This window comes from Engystomops pustulosus, chromosome 6 (genome assembly GCF_040894005.1).
Source record: "Engystomops pustulosus chromosome 6, aEngPut4.maternal, whole genome shotgun sequence".
Lineage (NCBI taxonomy): Eukaryota > Metazoa > Chordata > Amphibia > Anura > Leptodactylidae > Engystomops > Engystomops pustulosus.
In genome coordinates, this window is record NC_092416.1 from 16,563,843 (window position 1) to 16,577,911 (window position 14,069).

Sequence of the window (14,069 nt, forward strand, 5' to 3'; positions counted from 1 at the left end):
TGGGTGATCTTGCTTCCAGATTAGAACCCTTAAGATAGGGTCAATTTTATAAAAGTTCTTTAGGGGAATCCACACTAGGGGATGGTGGCAGATGGAAAGGAACTGCGGGATTAGCACCACCTTGATTGGGTTACTACGCCCAACCTCCAAAAGTGGCATTTTCTATTACGTCAATCTTTGCGTAGAGGGCCGGTATTGAGAAGACTGGTGCACTGTTTAGCTCCAGCCATGCTGCACTCCGAAGCTCATTTGAATAGATGTTAAAATAGAATTTTCTCTAAAATGTGAATTTTGTCTGAAGTGGGCATAGAGGGGTGTGACAGGTGGCACGTGTGGCAACATCCTCACTATAGCCTTCAACCATTGAAGCCTGAACAGCCGCTGGAAATAGCTCAATCAGAGACTGCCATAGAGTTGTACACCAGTGCAGCCGGCCCTGGATACATCAGGAGGCCGGAGACAGAGGGGAGGAGCTTCTGGGGGGGCTTATCATAAATGTCCCCCAATGGAATTTCATTCAGAAAAAACTGTAATTGTTTACATATGATGGGTTACTTAAACTCCGATTATAGTAGACATGATAAGAGTTGTACGTCCCCAACACTTTGGTGTAGCCCGCGACTTCTTAGAAAGGAACCCCAATCACAAATAATAACAAATAACACAATGTTCCAGTCGAGATTGTTGTATTCTAACTTGTTTTATTCAACATAATTTGTGATTAAGATGCATCGGAATAAGATTATAGGAATTATATGAATATGAAAGCATCCAATCCGCTCCATTAGCGACCACGCCCGGGTGACATCGTGACATCTAGCACCACAGATAATCCCTCTTGATTTCTTTAACACCAATGGCAGCATCAAAGTTGACCTCACAAGAAAATGTATTAGTACATCCTTTGGCGGAATAATTTCCCACTGTCCCATCTGTAAGGACAAAGACAATAGACATCATTAGAGATAATATCCTACTAGCATAATCTAATTTTTAGGTATATTACATTTTCATTAAAACATAATTACTATGGCCTGGAAGGTAGTGGTAAGTCTACTGGTGGTCCGAGAGTATCTGACCTTTCATTGGCATACGTATTTGAGATGTATTCCACCGTGGTCCTCCTACTATGTCTACCATGAATGGACAAAAATAGAGTATTTGTGGCATACCGGTAACTCCGCCCATTGGAGTCAGGACCAGGGGCATTAAACCTGTCTTTCTTGATGGGTCCTTTTGAGTTTACAGGATATATTTGTTGTTCTTGCTCCAGACCTTTTGGTCCAGAATTTGAGCATTCTCCTATGGCCTCCTTTCTCCTGAATCGCACCTTCTCAGCAGGATGGTGCAGGCCTGGTCTAGGGTGGAAGTGGTGGATGGAGTTGCTCTCTTTTGCCTACTTTTCAGCTAAATTTGCATTTCACCATAAGAAATATATCCAATTACAGCTTTGTATGAGCTCTAAATCCTCCATGTGCTCTACCAATAGAGAGACAGAGTGCACAGACCACCATACCGGCTTTGCTTGGGGATCTCAAAGGGTGTGGTCTCTCTTTTTCGTATTCGTATTGTGGATTCATTGCTTACTAGGGTGTTTAGCCATCTATCCCCTTGACCCACTGGTTTATCATTTGATTGAGCCTCCAAACACTATGCCTATAAAATGACAGCTAAGAAACTGGAGCTCAGCTCCATGTAAGGTGGATGCCTATAAAATGACAGTCTAGCTACATAGATACAGGAGCTCAGCTCCATGTAACGTTGCTGCCTATATAAGAACAGCTTAGATACATAAAGGAGTTAAGCACCATGCAAGGAGGATAGCTATATAAAGACAGCTTAGATAACGGACTTCAGCGTCCTATAAGGTGTTTGCCTATATAAGGACAGCTTAGATACATAGATACAGGATCTCAGCTCCATGACTCAGATCTATGTATTGTAGACACTTCTATAATATTTTATATATACAGGCAGTACATAGTGAGAAGCGAATAAGCCTCAGTTATATCCAGTCACGTCGTCTCTAAATGTAGTGAGAAAAGAGTAAAAGGAGAAGACTGCAACCCTTGTTGCTGCATATTTCTCTATAGCCTCAGTTACTTGACTATGTACTGGCCTACTGCTTCTTATGACAGTAAAAGTTTAATTATCTGCTAAGGGGAGGTGGGGACATGTCTGTCAATTCATTGTTATAAATGTCACTGTGCAGAGCAAGGTGGAAGGATTAACAATACTTATATTTAAAGATGTTGATGAAGATGAAACTGTTGTAGATAGGCTTGTGTCTTATCTGTCTTATGGACCTAGTTACAACTGTGACCACTGTAACATCTATGCTTGACTCTGGGTGGACTGTACTATAATAATTCTTTATAATAATAATTCTTTATTTAAATAGCGCACACAGATTACGCACAAAGCATGTCAAAGTGGTCCCTGTCCCCATGGGGCTCACAATCTAAACAACCTAACAGTATGTTTTGGAGTGTGGGAGGAAACCGGAGTATCCGGAGGAAACCCACGCAAACATGGAGAGAACATCCAAACTCTTTGCAGATGTTGACCTGGGTGGGATTTGAAGCCAGGACCCCATTGCTGCAAGGCAGAAGTGCTACTCACTCAGCCACCGTGCCGCCCAACTACCCAAAGAAATAACAAAATTATGGTAATTTAGTTTGGAGAACATACGGCTATGGGGAAATTCTGATCTTACTGTAACCAGGAGGAATCCTTTACATTTGCAGGGCAGGTTTCAACACTTCAGCAATGAGGGTAGATTTTACAAAAGTCAATTTAAACTATTTCTCACCTGGAAGTATTATGAGCGCCCTGTAGATAAAACATCGGTTCTCTGATCCAGTGCACGCTACGTCTTTGGCGCTCACACATTCCTCAGTACCGTTTACAGTATAGCAGGACGGGCAGGTTTTGCCATTCAGTCTTGTGTTATTTGCAGGAACTAGAGAAATTAGAGAAATGATTACAGTGGAATAATTATTCTTCCATGGTTCTATAAAGTCAAAAAGTAAATTTGTTCATGTAAAAACTTAAGAAATCAATAACCTCAGTGTAAAAAATTGCCTTAAGTTTCATTCATTGGTTTTATTATGAATCTATCATCATTAATGTAAGAAGAGACACAAAGGGGCATATTTATCAGGACCTCTGCGCACCGCCACTGGCGCAGAGGCCCTGAAATAATCGCAAATGCTAGCTTATTGCTAGCTTTTGCGATTATTTGCCCCGATCCGCCACCTTCACGCCAGTGGGGATGAAGGGACGTGAAGGGGGGGGGGGCACGGCCGGCCGAGCGAAGGGCGCGGCCGGGAGTGGGCCGGCGTGGGGCGTTACTGTCCCTGCGCCTGCACACTTGCTGGTGGCAGAAGCCTCTTGATGTATCGGGCTGCGAATTTGCAGCGGCGGGGCTATTATACGCTGGCGCTCGAGCGCCAGCGTATGATAAATATCCCCCTAAGATCACTTCCTTAACTCACTGAATGGGTGATATTTATCAATAGGACTCTCCTTGGGGCAGTTCTATGTTTGCTTTTGGAGCTCCTATGCCCTTCAGATTCATTAAAGTGGCTTTGGCCCTTTAGTAGATGTTTTTATGGTCTATTTTCTGTCTGGGATTTTTTCTTCAAAAAGTCCCAAACTAGTCTCAAAATGCATAAAAAGTCCCAGTACATAGACCTGCAGGGACTGGAGTTTTAAAGGCTCTGTAGGGCTCCACTAGGTAACAAGGTCAAATGACCTCCCCACACCACCAACACACCCAACCACAATGTACTGTACACCTATATACATACAGCTGAAATTTGTATGCATTGCATACTATGGACATAAAAGTTATATACAGTTTGCTAGATCTTTATGTATTCTTTTTTCATAAAAATCACATTTTAGTGTAATGGGATCGGAGAGAGGTTTATACTTGGACCACTTATGGTGATTCCGCTTTATTCTTTTTATACCATATATATTAGACATACCGGGGGTATTTATCATATGCCGGTGGTCGTGCTCTGGTGCATGATAGCCCCCGTCGCACTTCCGGTCCAGTTTAAGGCTTCGACCTCTTGATGTATCCAGCAGCCAGAAGTGCAGAATTTTTTTTCTACATCAACCTGACATTTGAGTAGTCTGTGGCTGCAGCTAGTGTGCCGGCCCGCCCGTGCCCTGTACCCCGCCAGCCACAACATCCTTCACGACCCCCTGTCATGGAGGTGGTGGCAAGGGGAAAATAATCACTAGTGCTAAGCTAGCATTTGCATTTATTTCATTTTTGTCCCCCATTGACTTCTCCTTCTCCGTACTGTGCTGTAACTTTTGTGCCTCTTACAGTCTTAGTTCAAGGACCTTCTGAGCTCTGGGTAAGAACAAAAGGTCCTCCTTCAAAGAGTTGAGGAGATACCCTCTACATTCACCCCTGACTCTCCACAACTGTGGCATACAATCCTGAGACACTATGATTAAATATTTGGGGAGTGTGGAAGACATCGTGGCAAATGACATTTCTTCCCTTTTATGCTAATTATGTCATTGTCCCCTGCCCACTCTGTCTCCATCCTGACAGATATGCATCATCAGTATGAACTTCTGCCATTGCTGTATCCAATTTCCTTTTAAAGAAGCAAAAACATTGAGGGCAGCAGCACAAGTTATGCAAGTCAAATGCAAAGGAGACTTTAGCTCATGCTGCCCTTTCCAATTCACTGCACACTGCTGACCTGAGGCCAAAGGCTCAACTGGCCTCATAGTACATGCAGCACCGATGCTCTGACCAATAGAGTGATGTCCCAAATGGTGGACATCCTCTGAGATATCTGTCTTATAATAAGTCATTGCTTTTGGTCATCAGTTACTTACTCCAATATACAGTAATTATTACTTACGTTGATATGTTTGATTGTTGCATAAATCCCTTTTGCAACATTCAGCATAAAATAGGAATTTGTTATTTCCCACGGTTATAGAGCCCTCTTTGTTACACTTTCCTTCATCGGGACAACCTTTAAATATTGATTTCGTCACATTCCCATCTGCAAAATAAGAAAATATCCATAAAAAAAACAGAAATGAGAAGAAGAAAGTTTTGATTAAAAAAAAGAAGAAAAAAGTAATATTCACCGTCGTTGATGTATTGGAAGACGGTCATACATTCGTCTCCAAGGCATTCTACCTCAGTCTCTTCTGTACATGCCGGAGCAGTTTTGTTCACGCATGATACACAACGACAAGAGAGGCCTGAAAATAATGGGGGAAATCTAGTGATAGAAGCGGATATGGAAGTAAAATATTCTACACATTGGCGTAAGGTCATTGGTCATAAAAGTTTTTTTACACCAAGATTTAGATTTTGAGATTGTTTTTGTCTTGACTATTATGACTATGGGACTATAGTATCTTGAGATAATCTCAAGATTGAAATTGTTAGGATTCACTTGTGAAAACAACGACTGGAAGTGTTTGAGAAGCTTCCATATAAATCCACCACCAGTTCAGAACTTTTGAACGTCATCCAAAGGTCCTCCATTTCACAAGAAGCTGATTCTAGGACCAGATGTAAGAAGTGATTCCAGACTTGTATAATATTCGTACAGCCCAGGGCCCATGGTGGTCTTAATCTGCCAGTGAAGAAGACACATCGATGATACTGTTGAATCTTACCTGAGACAAGAGCAAAAACCATGGAAGTCAGAAATACCAGGTTCTTCATTGTGAACGGAGAGATGGCTTCTCAAATTCTCCTTGCTCATCCCCTCCTGTGTATACATATAAATACTATCGGGAAAGATAACGCTGCCATTGTCAAATGGAATTGATAAAATCTCTCCTACAGCACGTGTCGCAGCTCACTGAATACTCCTGAATTTTCCTGGCACAGGTTTGTCCTTCATCGCCAGAAAAATTTCTGCAACAATGAGACATTGAAGTGATGGAGGAGAATCCAATTAGATTGTTTGTTTTTATGAAATTTTAATTAAGTTCTGAATCAAAAAATTCTCTGAAGGTTGTTATTATTTTTTCCAGGAAAGATGCAACTGATTCTTTATGTTTGTGCACACAAGCTTCTAATTGTTCTTCTAAACGTTCAGGTACCTTATTGTAAGTGTGTAATTGTGAAGACCATTGTTATTTAACACAATTTAAGAAGGTTAATTAAGGTAAAATGTTTGGCTAAAATTTTGTATCCTCAAGTTAAGCCATCAATGTTTAATTCGCGAGAGACCAATACCCAACTGTTTGGGTCTCTGTTCGGCCAAATATAACCCATAGTACGGAGCCAAACGCAGTTCACTCTGTGCTTTGTGTAGAGGTCAAGTATCGTAACAACAGGTGCAACTTCTGTAGAAATAAATGGGATCTCTACATGCAGCTATGGTGAAATGTGAATCTATCTGCCTCTGGTAGATAGGGGGCGGGGCAAGTGTCTCCCTCACAATAATCAGATATTGATTATTAATATAATTCATTAAAACACCACCCAACCCTTTAAATGATCATTATTAGTGTTGGGCGGACCAATTAAAATTTGTCCAAATTCAATGTGATCGCCCGCTGCATTTAAATTACTGCGCGCCCGAAACTATTTGAATGCCACAAAAACCCATATAAGGATACTCACCTATGCCCCTCTTCATTCCAATCCTGGCACTGCCCTCTGCTAGTCTTGACACGCTGGGATCACCTAGAAAAGAAAGTTCTAAAAAGCAGTACAAGGTGCGTGGACAGGATGTCCAGCACTCCGGGCTGCCAATTATGCACACCCTGCATGTCTCACTTCCATGTTTGGAACATGGGAGAATTAGGTGACATCATGCAAGATGATGGAGGGAGGTGCGTACCGTAATTAGCAGCCCGTACCCCCGTACATCTTGTCCCCACACTTAATTCTGCTTTTTATACCTTTCTTTTCTAGGTGATCACAATGTGTCAAGCTTAGCGGAGGACAGAGCCAGACTTGGAACGAAGAGTAGAGGAGGTGAGTATCCTTAGATGTTTTTTTAGTTTTGAGGCAATCGTGGAGGACCCACTCCCGAACTTCTAATGTTCAGCTCCGCTCAACACTAATGTCAAGTCAGACCTTATTGACCTGCAATGATCAGGAGAAGGTGTGTCTGAAAGGTTATTCTAGTGCTCCATCCAAATGGAGGTTGCATAATCCCCTGTCCTTGGGATTTCTGGGTGCCCTAGTGGGGAGAACTATAGCAATAGCTTCTGAACACTAATACTATGCACTTAAAGTTTTACAAAAAAAAGCACTAATTGTTTAGGAATTTCCACCATTTTGGAACAGTAGTAGTCAACTGTCATAAAGAAGCTTCTCACTAATTGATGGGACAAGGTAGCCAACGCTACCTTTGTACTCCAGTTAGCAAAGTCTTCATCCTTCTACAGGTGTATGGTCTTTCTTGGTACAATTCTCAAGAGGTAACTAGAGAGTAGCTGATGATCTGGCATGGCAGACAGGTGATGTATAATGTAGCAGGGGCCCAAGTCAGTATGGAGCCAGAGGAAGAGATACCTAGCAGAGTCAAGACAAATCTCAGGACTATGATAATAGGAGGATAAATACTATATAGCAATAATGTACATCCAAGGAAAAGAGAATACAGAAATAACCAGAACTTAGCAACAGGACACAGCAGCATATGGGCACATCAATCCGATAGGACCATGTGACCGGCATCGCCAGGGTGGCTAGAACGTTAATGAGGTACTCAAAAGTCAATAAATACTGTATTGATTGGATGGGGGACATTTGTCAGAAGTGTCTGAGAACAAAACTCTACTAATTGCTCACGACAACCAATAAGATTTCAGGTTCCACTGATGTGAGATAATAAAGCTGAGCTCTGATTGGTTGCCATGAGCAACTGAAACTGTTTCGGTCTTCTGATAAGATTCCCCAATGACTCTTCCACAATTCTGATCTTGCAGTTATTCAATGTTATCAAGTTTTTTTTTTTTAATACATATAAAAAAAGAGAGAATAGGGATTCTTTGGTTACCAATGTCCAGAAATGTTTCTACAGAAAAATTAGACTCTTGGATTGTAGGGGAAACAGTCGAGGTTATTATTGTGAGCAGGGGGTTGTGGACCAATTTAGCTATCAGCTTTGTTGGACTGGAGTACAATGGATACCCAAAAAGATGAGAGCGAATCCTCTGTTCTTTCTTTATAAATATTATTAGCAATTTTCAAATAAAGGTGAGCATCATCAGTCCCCACCCCACTGTCCCTAACCAATGACACATGACCTTAAGGGACAGTTGCTACAGTGTCAACCCACCTGGACAAGATCTTCTGAAAATTTTATGGGCACTTACGATGAAGGGATGAAGGTACAAGACCTGAAATAGGGGAAACATTTGTTCATTAATTGTAGCCAACAAGACGGGGGGAGACCTCCACATCTTTCCATGACATCAAGACAATCTTCTGGGCACAGGAGATGGCCAACCTAAAAAACGGTCTTGTCGTAATAATCTGGGCCCGGTTATTAATGATGCACAATTTTTGGCTGTCAACTGATGGGGGACATGAAGTCTTCTCCTGCCCAGAAATGTTCATCTGACTCCCGGAATATGATGTTAGGGATAAAAAATTAATGACATTCCTTTTTTAATGGGGAGTTGGGCCCAGAGAGAAAATTTCAACAACCCAAATATCAGTGGAGTCACACCCATTAGAAAATGTGGAGTTGGAGCTGATAAATATGGTCCAATGGTCCAAATGTGGTTCTCCTTAAGATTAGGAGGGTAGTGTTCACCATTGTACAAGTAGTGGGAGAGGGTTAAGGTCCCGATATACATTTAGAGGAACGAACTGCAAAAAAAGGCCCAGTGTAAATCCAATGATTTTATGATTTTTTTTTTTGACGTTGGAGACAGCAATGGATTGGGATATCTTGGTTTTATTGTTGTTCCTTTGCCCAGACCTTATGGTGACCTACATCTTAAAGGTCTTCATAAATGACTGGTTTTTAGTGTGTTGCTTTATTGGGCTGTACACACATTGGGATGTGCTTTGACCACTGCTTGTACCTCTAGTTATGTGTATGACATCTGTCACCTTCATCTTGCATCTCAAAAACATTTCCAGTTATTATGATATATATATGAAAAGCCCTTACTTTGGGTCTTCCCCTTCTTAAAATTTCCCATCTTCCATCGAGCTTTTCAGTGGTTTTCCATTCACTATTGATTATTAATATTCAAGATTCTCATCCTCATTCACAAATATATCCATAATTCTCAATTGTCCAATATGTGCTCCCTTATATATCCAGCATCCACCTTATAAGACCATGTAGATATAAGGACAGAGAAGGGGAGGTGTACACCAGGGAGTGATCCCAACATCACAGAACAATTAATTTTTTTCAATTTCCACTTTATAAGACCAGCATCCTCCATAATCCTAAACTTCTCTTAAGCTGAACCAAGCTGTCCATTCATAACGCGACGCTAATGCACAGGGGGTGGTCCTCGGCCTGAACGCACATGTGTTTACAGGGTCGTTTGGGCCAAGGACAGCCCCCTTTGCGCTTGGCGCATTATGACTAGCGGAACGTGTGACCACGGCTATACCGTGTGCACATGCTCTCCACCAGTCCTCCACCACATGCTCTCCACCAGTCCTCCACTACATGCTTTCCACCAGTCCTCCACCACATGATCTCCACCAGTCCTCCATCACATGCTCTTCACCAGTCCTCCACCACATGCTCTCCACCAGTCCTCCACCACATGCTTTCCACCAGTCCTCCACCACATGCTCTTCACCAGTCCTCCACCACATGCTCTCCACCAGTCCTCCACCACATGCTCTCCACCAGTCCTCCACCACATGCTCTCCACCAGTCCTCCACCACATGCTCTCCACCAGTCCTTCACCACATGCTCTCCACCAGTCCTCCACTACATGCTCTCCACCAGTCATTCACCACAAGCTCTCCACCAGTCATTCACCACATGCTCTCCACCAGTCCTCCACCACATGCTCTCCACCAGTCCTCCACCACATGCTCTCCACCAGTCCTTCACCACATGCTCTCCACCAGTCCTTCACCACATGCTCTCCACCAGTCATACCTGAGATGATAATGAATGGATTGATTATTTTCTGCTCATTCCATACTGTGCTGTTTGTGCATGTAATCGCATGTGGCTTTGAGGCCGCATTCACACGTTGCGTTTTCATTGCATTTGAAACACATTACTACAGCTGAGAAGAGGTGATTTGCCTAATTTCATTACTGTTAACATTTGCATTTACAAAATGCATCATAAACGCAATGTTAACACGTGTTAACAGATGCATGTTGTGTTTCAAACGCAAAGAAAACGCAGGCCAAAATGCAACATGTGAACGCGACCTCAGGCCTTTTGGTTGTGTTTCTATTGTGTTTGAAACACATGGCAAAAGCTGAGGTGATTTGCCTAGTTACATTACTGCTGCATTTGTTAACACCATGTTAATGAATGTGTTAGCAAAACACATGTGTTAATGCATTGTTAAGGCATATGTTAACATCACATTTACTATACGTTTTGTAAACATTGTTTACATTGCGTTCTGCCTCTCTTTTGGGGGGGTTTGGCTTCCTTGATTCATGTTATAGGCCAGTGATGGCGAACCTTTTGGAGACAGAGTGCCCAAACTACAACCAAAATCCACTTATTTACTGTGACGTGCCAACATTGCATTTTAAGCAGTTACTTACTGCTACCTATTCTTCCACGTCTTGGAGGCCACCAATACAGTTGAAAGAAGGAGGGCAAATTCAGATTCTCGTTGTAGCTTCTCTCCAGGGTCTCTCTGTAGAGGAAGAATCGTGACTCCAGAATGAGAGCATCTCAAGATATTGCAGTTCTGTCAACACCTTTTCACTTTTCCCCCAGTTACAAACAGTCAATGAAGTGTCGCTTTATTTGGTGAACTCTGTCCTGGAGTGATGGTCTGAGTGCCCACAGAAAGGGCTATGAGTGCCACCTCTGGCACCCGTGCCATAGGTTTGCCACCCCTGTTATAGGGTCATATATCTGTAAACTTCTGAAAACGGACGTACAAACCCTAAGACGCTGAGATGCTAGCGCACAGGGGGCAGGCCACGGCCCGATCGCATATGCCTTTCCAGTGAAAAGCATGCGATTGGGTTATCGATCGCATGCGTTTCCCGGGAAATGCATATGCGATCGGGATGAGGGCCACCCCCTGTGCAGTAGCCTCGCATTATGAACGGACTTCAAGTGAAACGTGTGACCGCCGTCTATCCAAAAACCTATTTAAAGTGTCCGTATGCAAAACCGATGCGCTTTACAAGGATGCAGAAACGCAACGAAAAAAACCACACCAAAAACGCCACATGTAATATCAGCCTGAGGTCGCTTCCACACTATGCGTTGCGTCGCGTTGTGGGTTGCGTTTTTGACGCATTGCACTGGCTTCAGCCTTGATCACATGTTGAAGTAACATTGAGTTTCCACTGCATTTGCTAAAACAAAATGTAACTTCAACATGTGATCAAGGCTGAGGGCGCGTTCACACGTTCCGCTAGCGCTGCGTTCATAACGCGACTCTGGCGCACAGGGGGCGGAGCTTGGGGCGATCGCATATGCGTTTCCAGAGAAACGCATGCGATCGGGTTATAAATCTCATGCGTTTCCCGGGAAACGCATATGCGATCAGCCCTAACCCCGCCCACTGTGCGCTAGCGTTGCGTTGTGAACGCGACAATAGCAGAACGTGTGAACGTGCCCTGAGGGCACATTCACATGATGCGTCGCGTTTTTGACGCATTCCACTGGCTTCAGCCTTAATTACATGCTAAGGTTACATTGTGTTTCCATTGCAGCTGCTAAAAACGCAATGTAACCGTAGCATGTAATGAAGGCTGAAGCCAATGGAATGCGCCAAAAACGCAACGCACAACGCGACGCAACACGTGGTGTGAATGCGCCCTCAGCCTTGATCACATGTTGAAGTAACACTGTGTTTTAGCAAATGTAGTTGAAACGCAATGTTACTTCAACATGTGATCAAGGCTGAAGCCTTTGGCCGTGGTCACACGTACCGCTAGGCGTCCGTCATAACGCGACGCTAGCGCACAGGGGGAGGTCCTTGGCCCAAACGCATGCGATTGCGATTGTTAAGCCGATCGCATATGTTTCTCTGGAAACGCATGTGCGTTCGGGCCGAGGACCTCCCCCTGTGCGCTAGCGTCGCGTTATGAACGGATGTCTAGCGGTACGTGTGACCGCGGCCTTTGGAATGCATCCAAAACGCATTTAAAAAACATGTCGCAATGCATCGTATGAATGCGCCCTTACCAAACACTGCATGTGAACGCAGCCAAACAAAATCATAGGAAAGGAACAAAAATGCTCGGATGCAGATCTCCCCCAGCTGCCACTCGTCAGGTCCAGGCTATAAAACCCGGCACAAGCCGCCCTCAGGTGCTGGACACATCCAGGTGAGGGGGAGTCAGGCTGGAGATAGGGAAGGGGCTGGTGCTCCATGGGTGAAGAGCAAAGAGATGTGTGCACCAAGACACCATGTCCATATGGTCACTAATTGACTATGGGCCACGTGTGTCATAAGTGTCTGTTTTTCTTCACTTTTCTGCTGGTCTGATGCATTGGTTCCAGTCTTGTCTTTATTGATCCATGTGGTTTTTGGTCTTGGTGAATTGGTGGTTTGGTGAATTTTCAACTTTTTAAAACCAAAATTTGCAAAAAGTCTTGATGTGGAGTCATTGTAACAGATCTACTTCAATGATGAAGTCAGGAGTATCCTAGAGACTTCAGGCTTTCATGGTGATGGGATTGTTGCTTTTTGATTTTTGTGACAATCCCCCACCAAGATGGCAGCGCCCCTGTGCCACCAGGATATAAATGCCACTGGCTGCATTGTTGGTGGCATTTAAAGGGTTAACACCTGTGCTTGGTACTGGCAACAATCACTGGGTGTTTGCTGCATAATGCAGCTAATCCCAGGTCTGAATGAAGATGGATCATCCCAGGAGCTTTCTTTATATATCCTTAGGCTGGTGACACATGTCCTGTTTTTGTCACGTTGCATTTGTGATTCAAAATGCATTGAAAACTAATGTGATTTTTATTATTTTTTTTGAGTGTTTTTTTTTTTTTTTTAAACTTCACATGGTCACCGGCCTTAACTGAGCCCCATGACTTACAGCTACCTCACGGAGCGTTAAAGAGCTGTATGTAGAGCTTCAGGACAAGTTCTAGTGACATCTTAGGGTGGTGGCACACATGGCATTTTGAACCCTTTTTTGGGCCGTTTTTAATCAGTCTGTTAAATGCATTTTTTTTTTCTGTTTTTGTCAGTTTTTCCCTAACTATGATAATTGGAAATAACGTATGTGTTTTCAAAAAACGCATGCGTTTTTTAACAGACTGCTTAAAAAACGGGTTCGAAAGCCATGTGTGCCACCGGCCTTATATGTTTGGAAGTCTGCTGGGGAAAAACAAATTCAAACTATAGCGGAACTGACATCTAAAAAGTTGTGCCAATTTCTAGGGAGCTTTTTGCATCTAACACTATGGGGCAGATTTACTTTCCCGGTCCATTCGCGAACCAGCGGCGCGTTCTCTGCGCTGGATTCGGGTCCGGCCTGGATTCACTAAGGCAGTTCCTCCGCCGTCCACCAGGTGGCGCTGCTGCGCTGAAAAGCATCGGAACACGCTGGAGTTCACCGGCTCGGGCTGAGTGAAGGTAAGTGCAAGCTTTTTAAATGCGGTGGTTTTTCCGAATCCGTTGGGTTTTCGTTCGGCCACGCCACCCGATTTCCGTCACATGCATGCCAGTGCCGATGCGCCACAATCCGATCGCGTGCGCCTAAATCCCGGGGCAATTCAGGGGAAATCGGCGCAAAACGGAAATATTCGGGTAACACGTCGGGAAAACGCAAATCTGGCCCTTAGTAAAACTGCATCTGAAAAAGCGTGAACGCAAGCCTCAGACCCTGCTTGCGCCAGATTTATTATTTGCATAGTTTTCACAATACGACGGAATATGATTTTGCGCAAACTTC

The 14,069-nt window shown here is 43.6% G+C and overlaps 1 protein-coding gene and 1 long non-coding RNA gene across 2 annotated transcripts; both read right to left on the reverse strand.

The window, feature by feature from the left end:
* Nucleotides 1–742: 742 nt before the first annotated feature.
* Nucleotides 743–5,785, reverse strand: LOC140065517 (protein RoBo-1-like). Its single transcript, XM_072113112.1, has 5 exons — nt 5,674–5,785; nt 5,134–5,250; nt 4,899–5,045; nt 2,813–2,962; nt 743–932 (listed from the first exon to the last, which is right to left on the reverse strand). The coding sequence occupies exons 1-5, from the start codon at nt 5,720–5,722 to the stop codon at nt 817–819; spliced, it is 579 nt and encodes a 192-aa protein (XP_071969213.1). The 5' UTR covers nt 5,723–5,785; the 3' UTR covers nt 743–816.
* Nucleotides 5,786–8,299: 2,514 nt separating this feature from the next.
* On the reverse strand, nt 8,300–12,458 carry LOC140065518 (uncharacterized). The gene is made up of 3 exons (XR_011847942.1): nt 12,343–12,458; nt 10,737–10,831; nt 8,300–8,361 (listed from the first exon to the last, which is right to left on the reverse strand). It is a non-coding gene; the product is annotated as an uncharacterized lncRNA (long non-coding RNA).
* Nucleotides 12,459–14,069: the final 1,611 nt, after the last annotated feature.

Excerpts from the sequence above, each read along its gene's own strand:
- LOC140065517 (XM_072113112.1), bottom strand. The coding sequence starts at position 5,722 with ATGAAGAACCTGGTATTTCTGACTTCCATGGTTTTTGCTCTTGTCTCA. Across the intron at positions 5,251-5,673 it reads GGTTTTTGCTCTTGTCTCAG|GCCTCTCTTGTCGTTGTGTA; the intron begins GTAAGATTCAAC and ends CATTATTTTCAG. Across the intron at positions 2,963-4,898 it reads CAACAATCAAACATATCAAC|TTCCTGCAAATAACACAAGA; the intron begins GTAAGTAATAAT and ends TAATTTCTCTAG.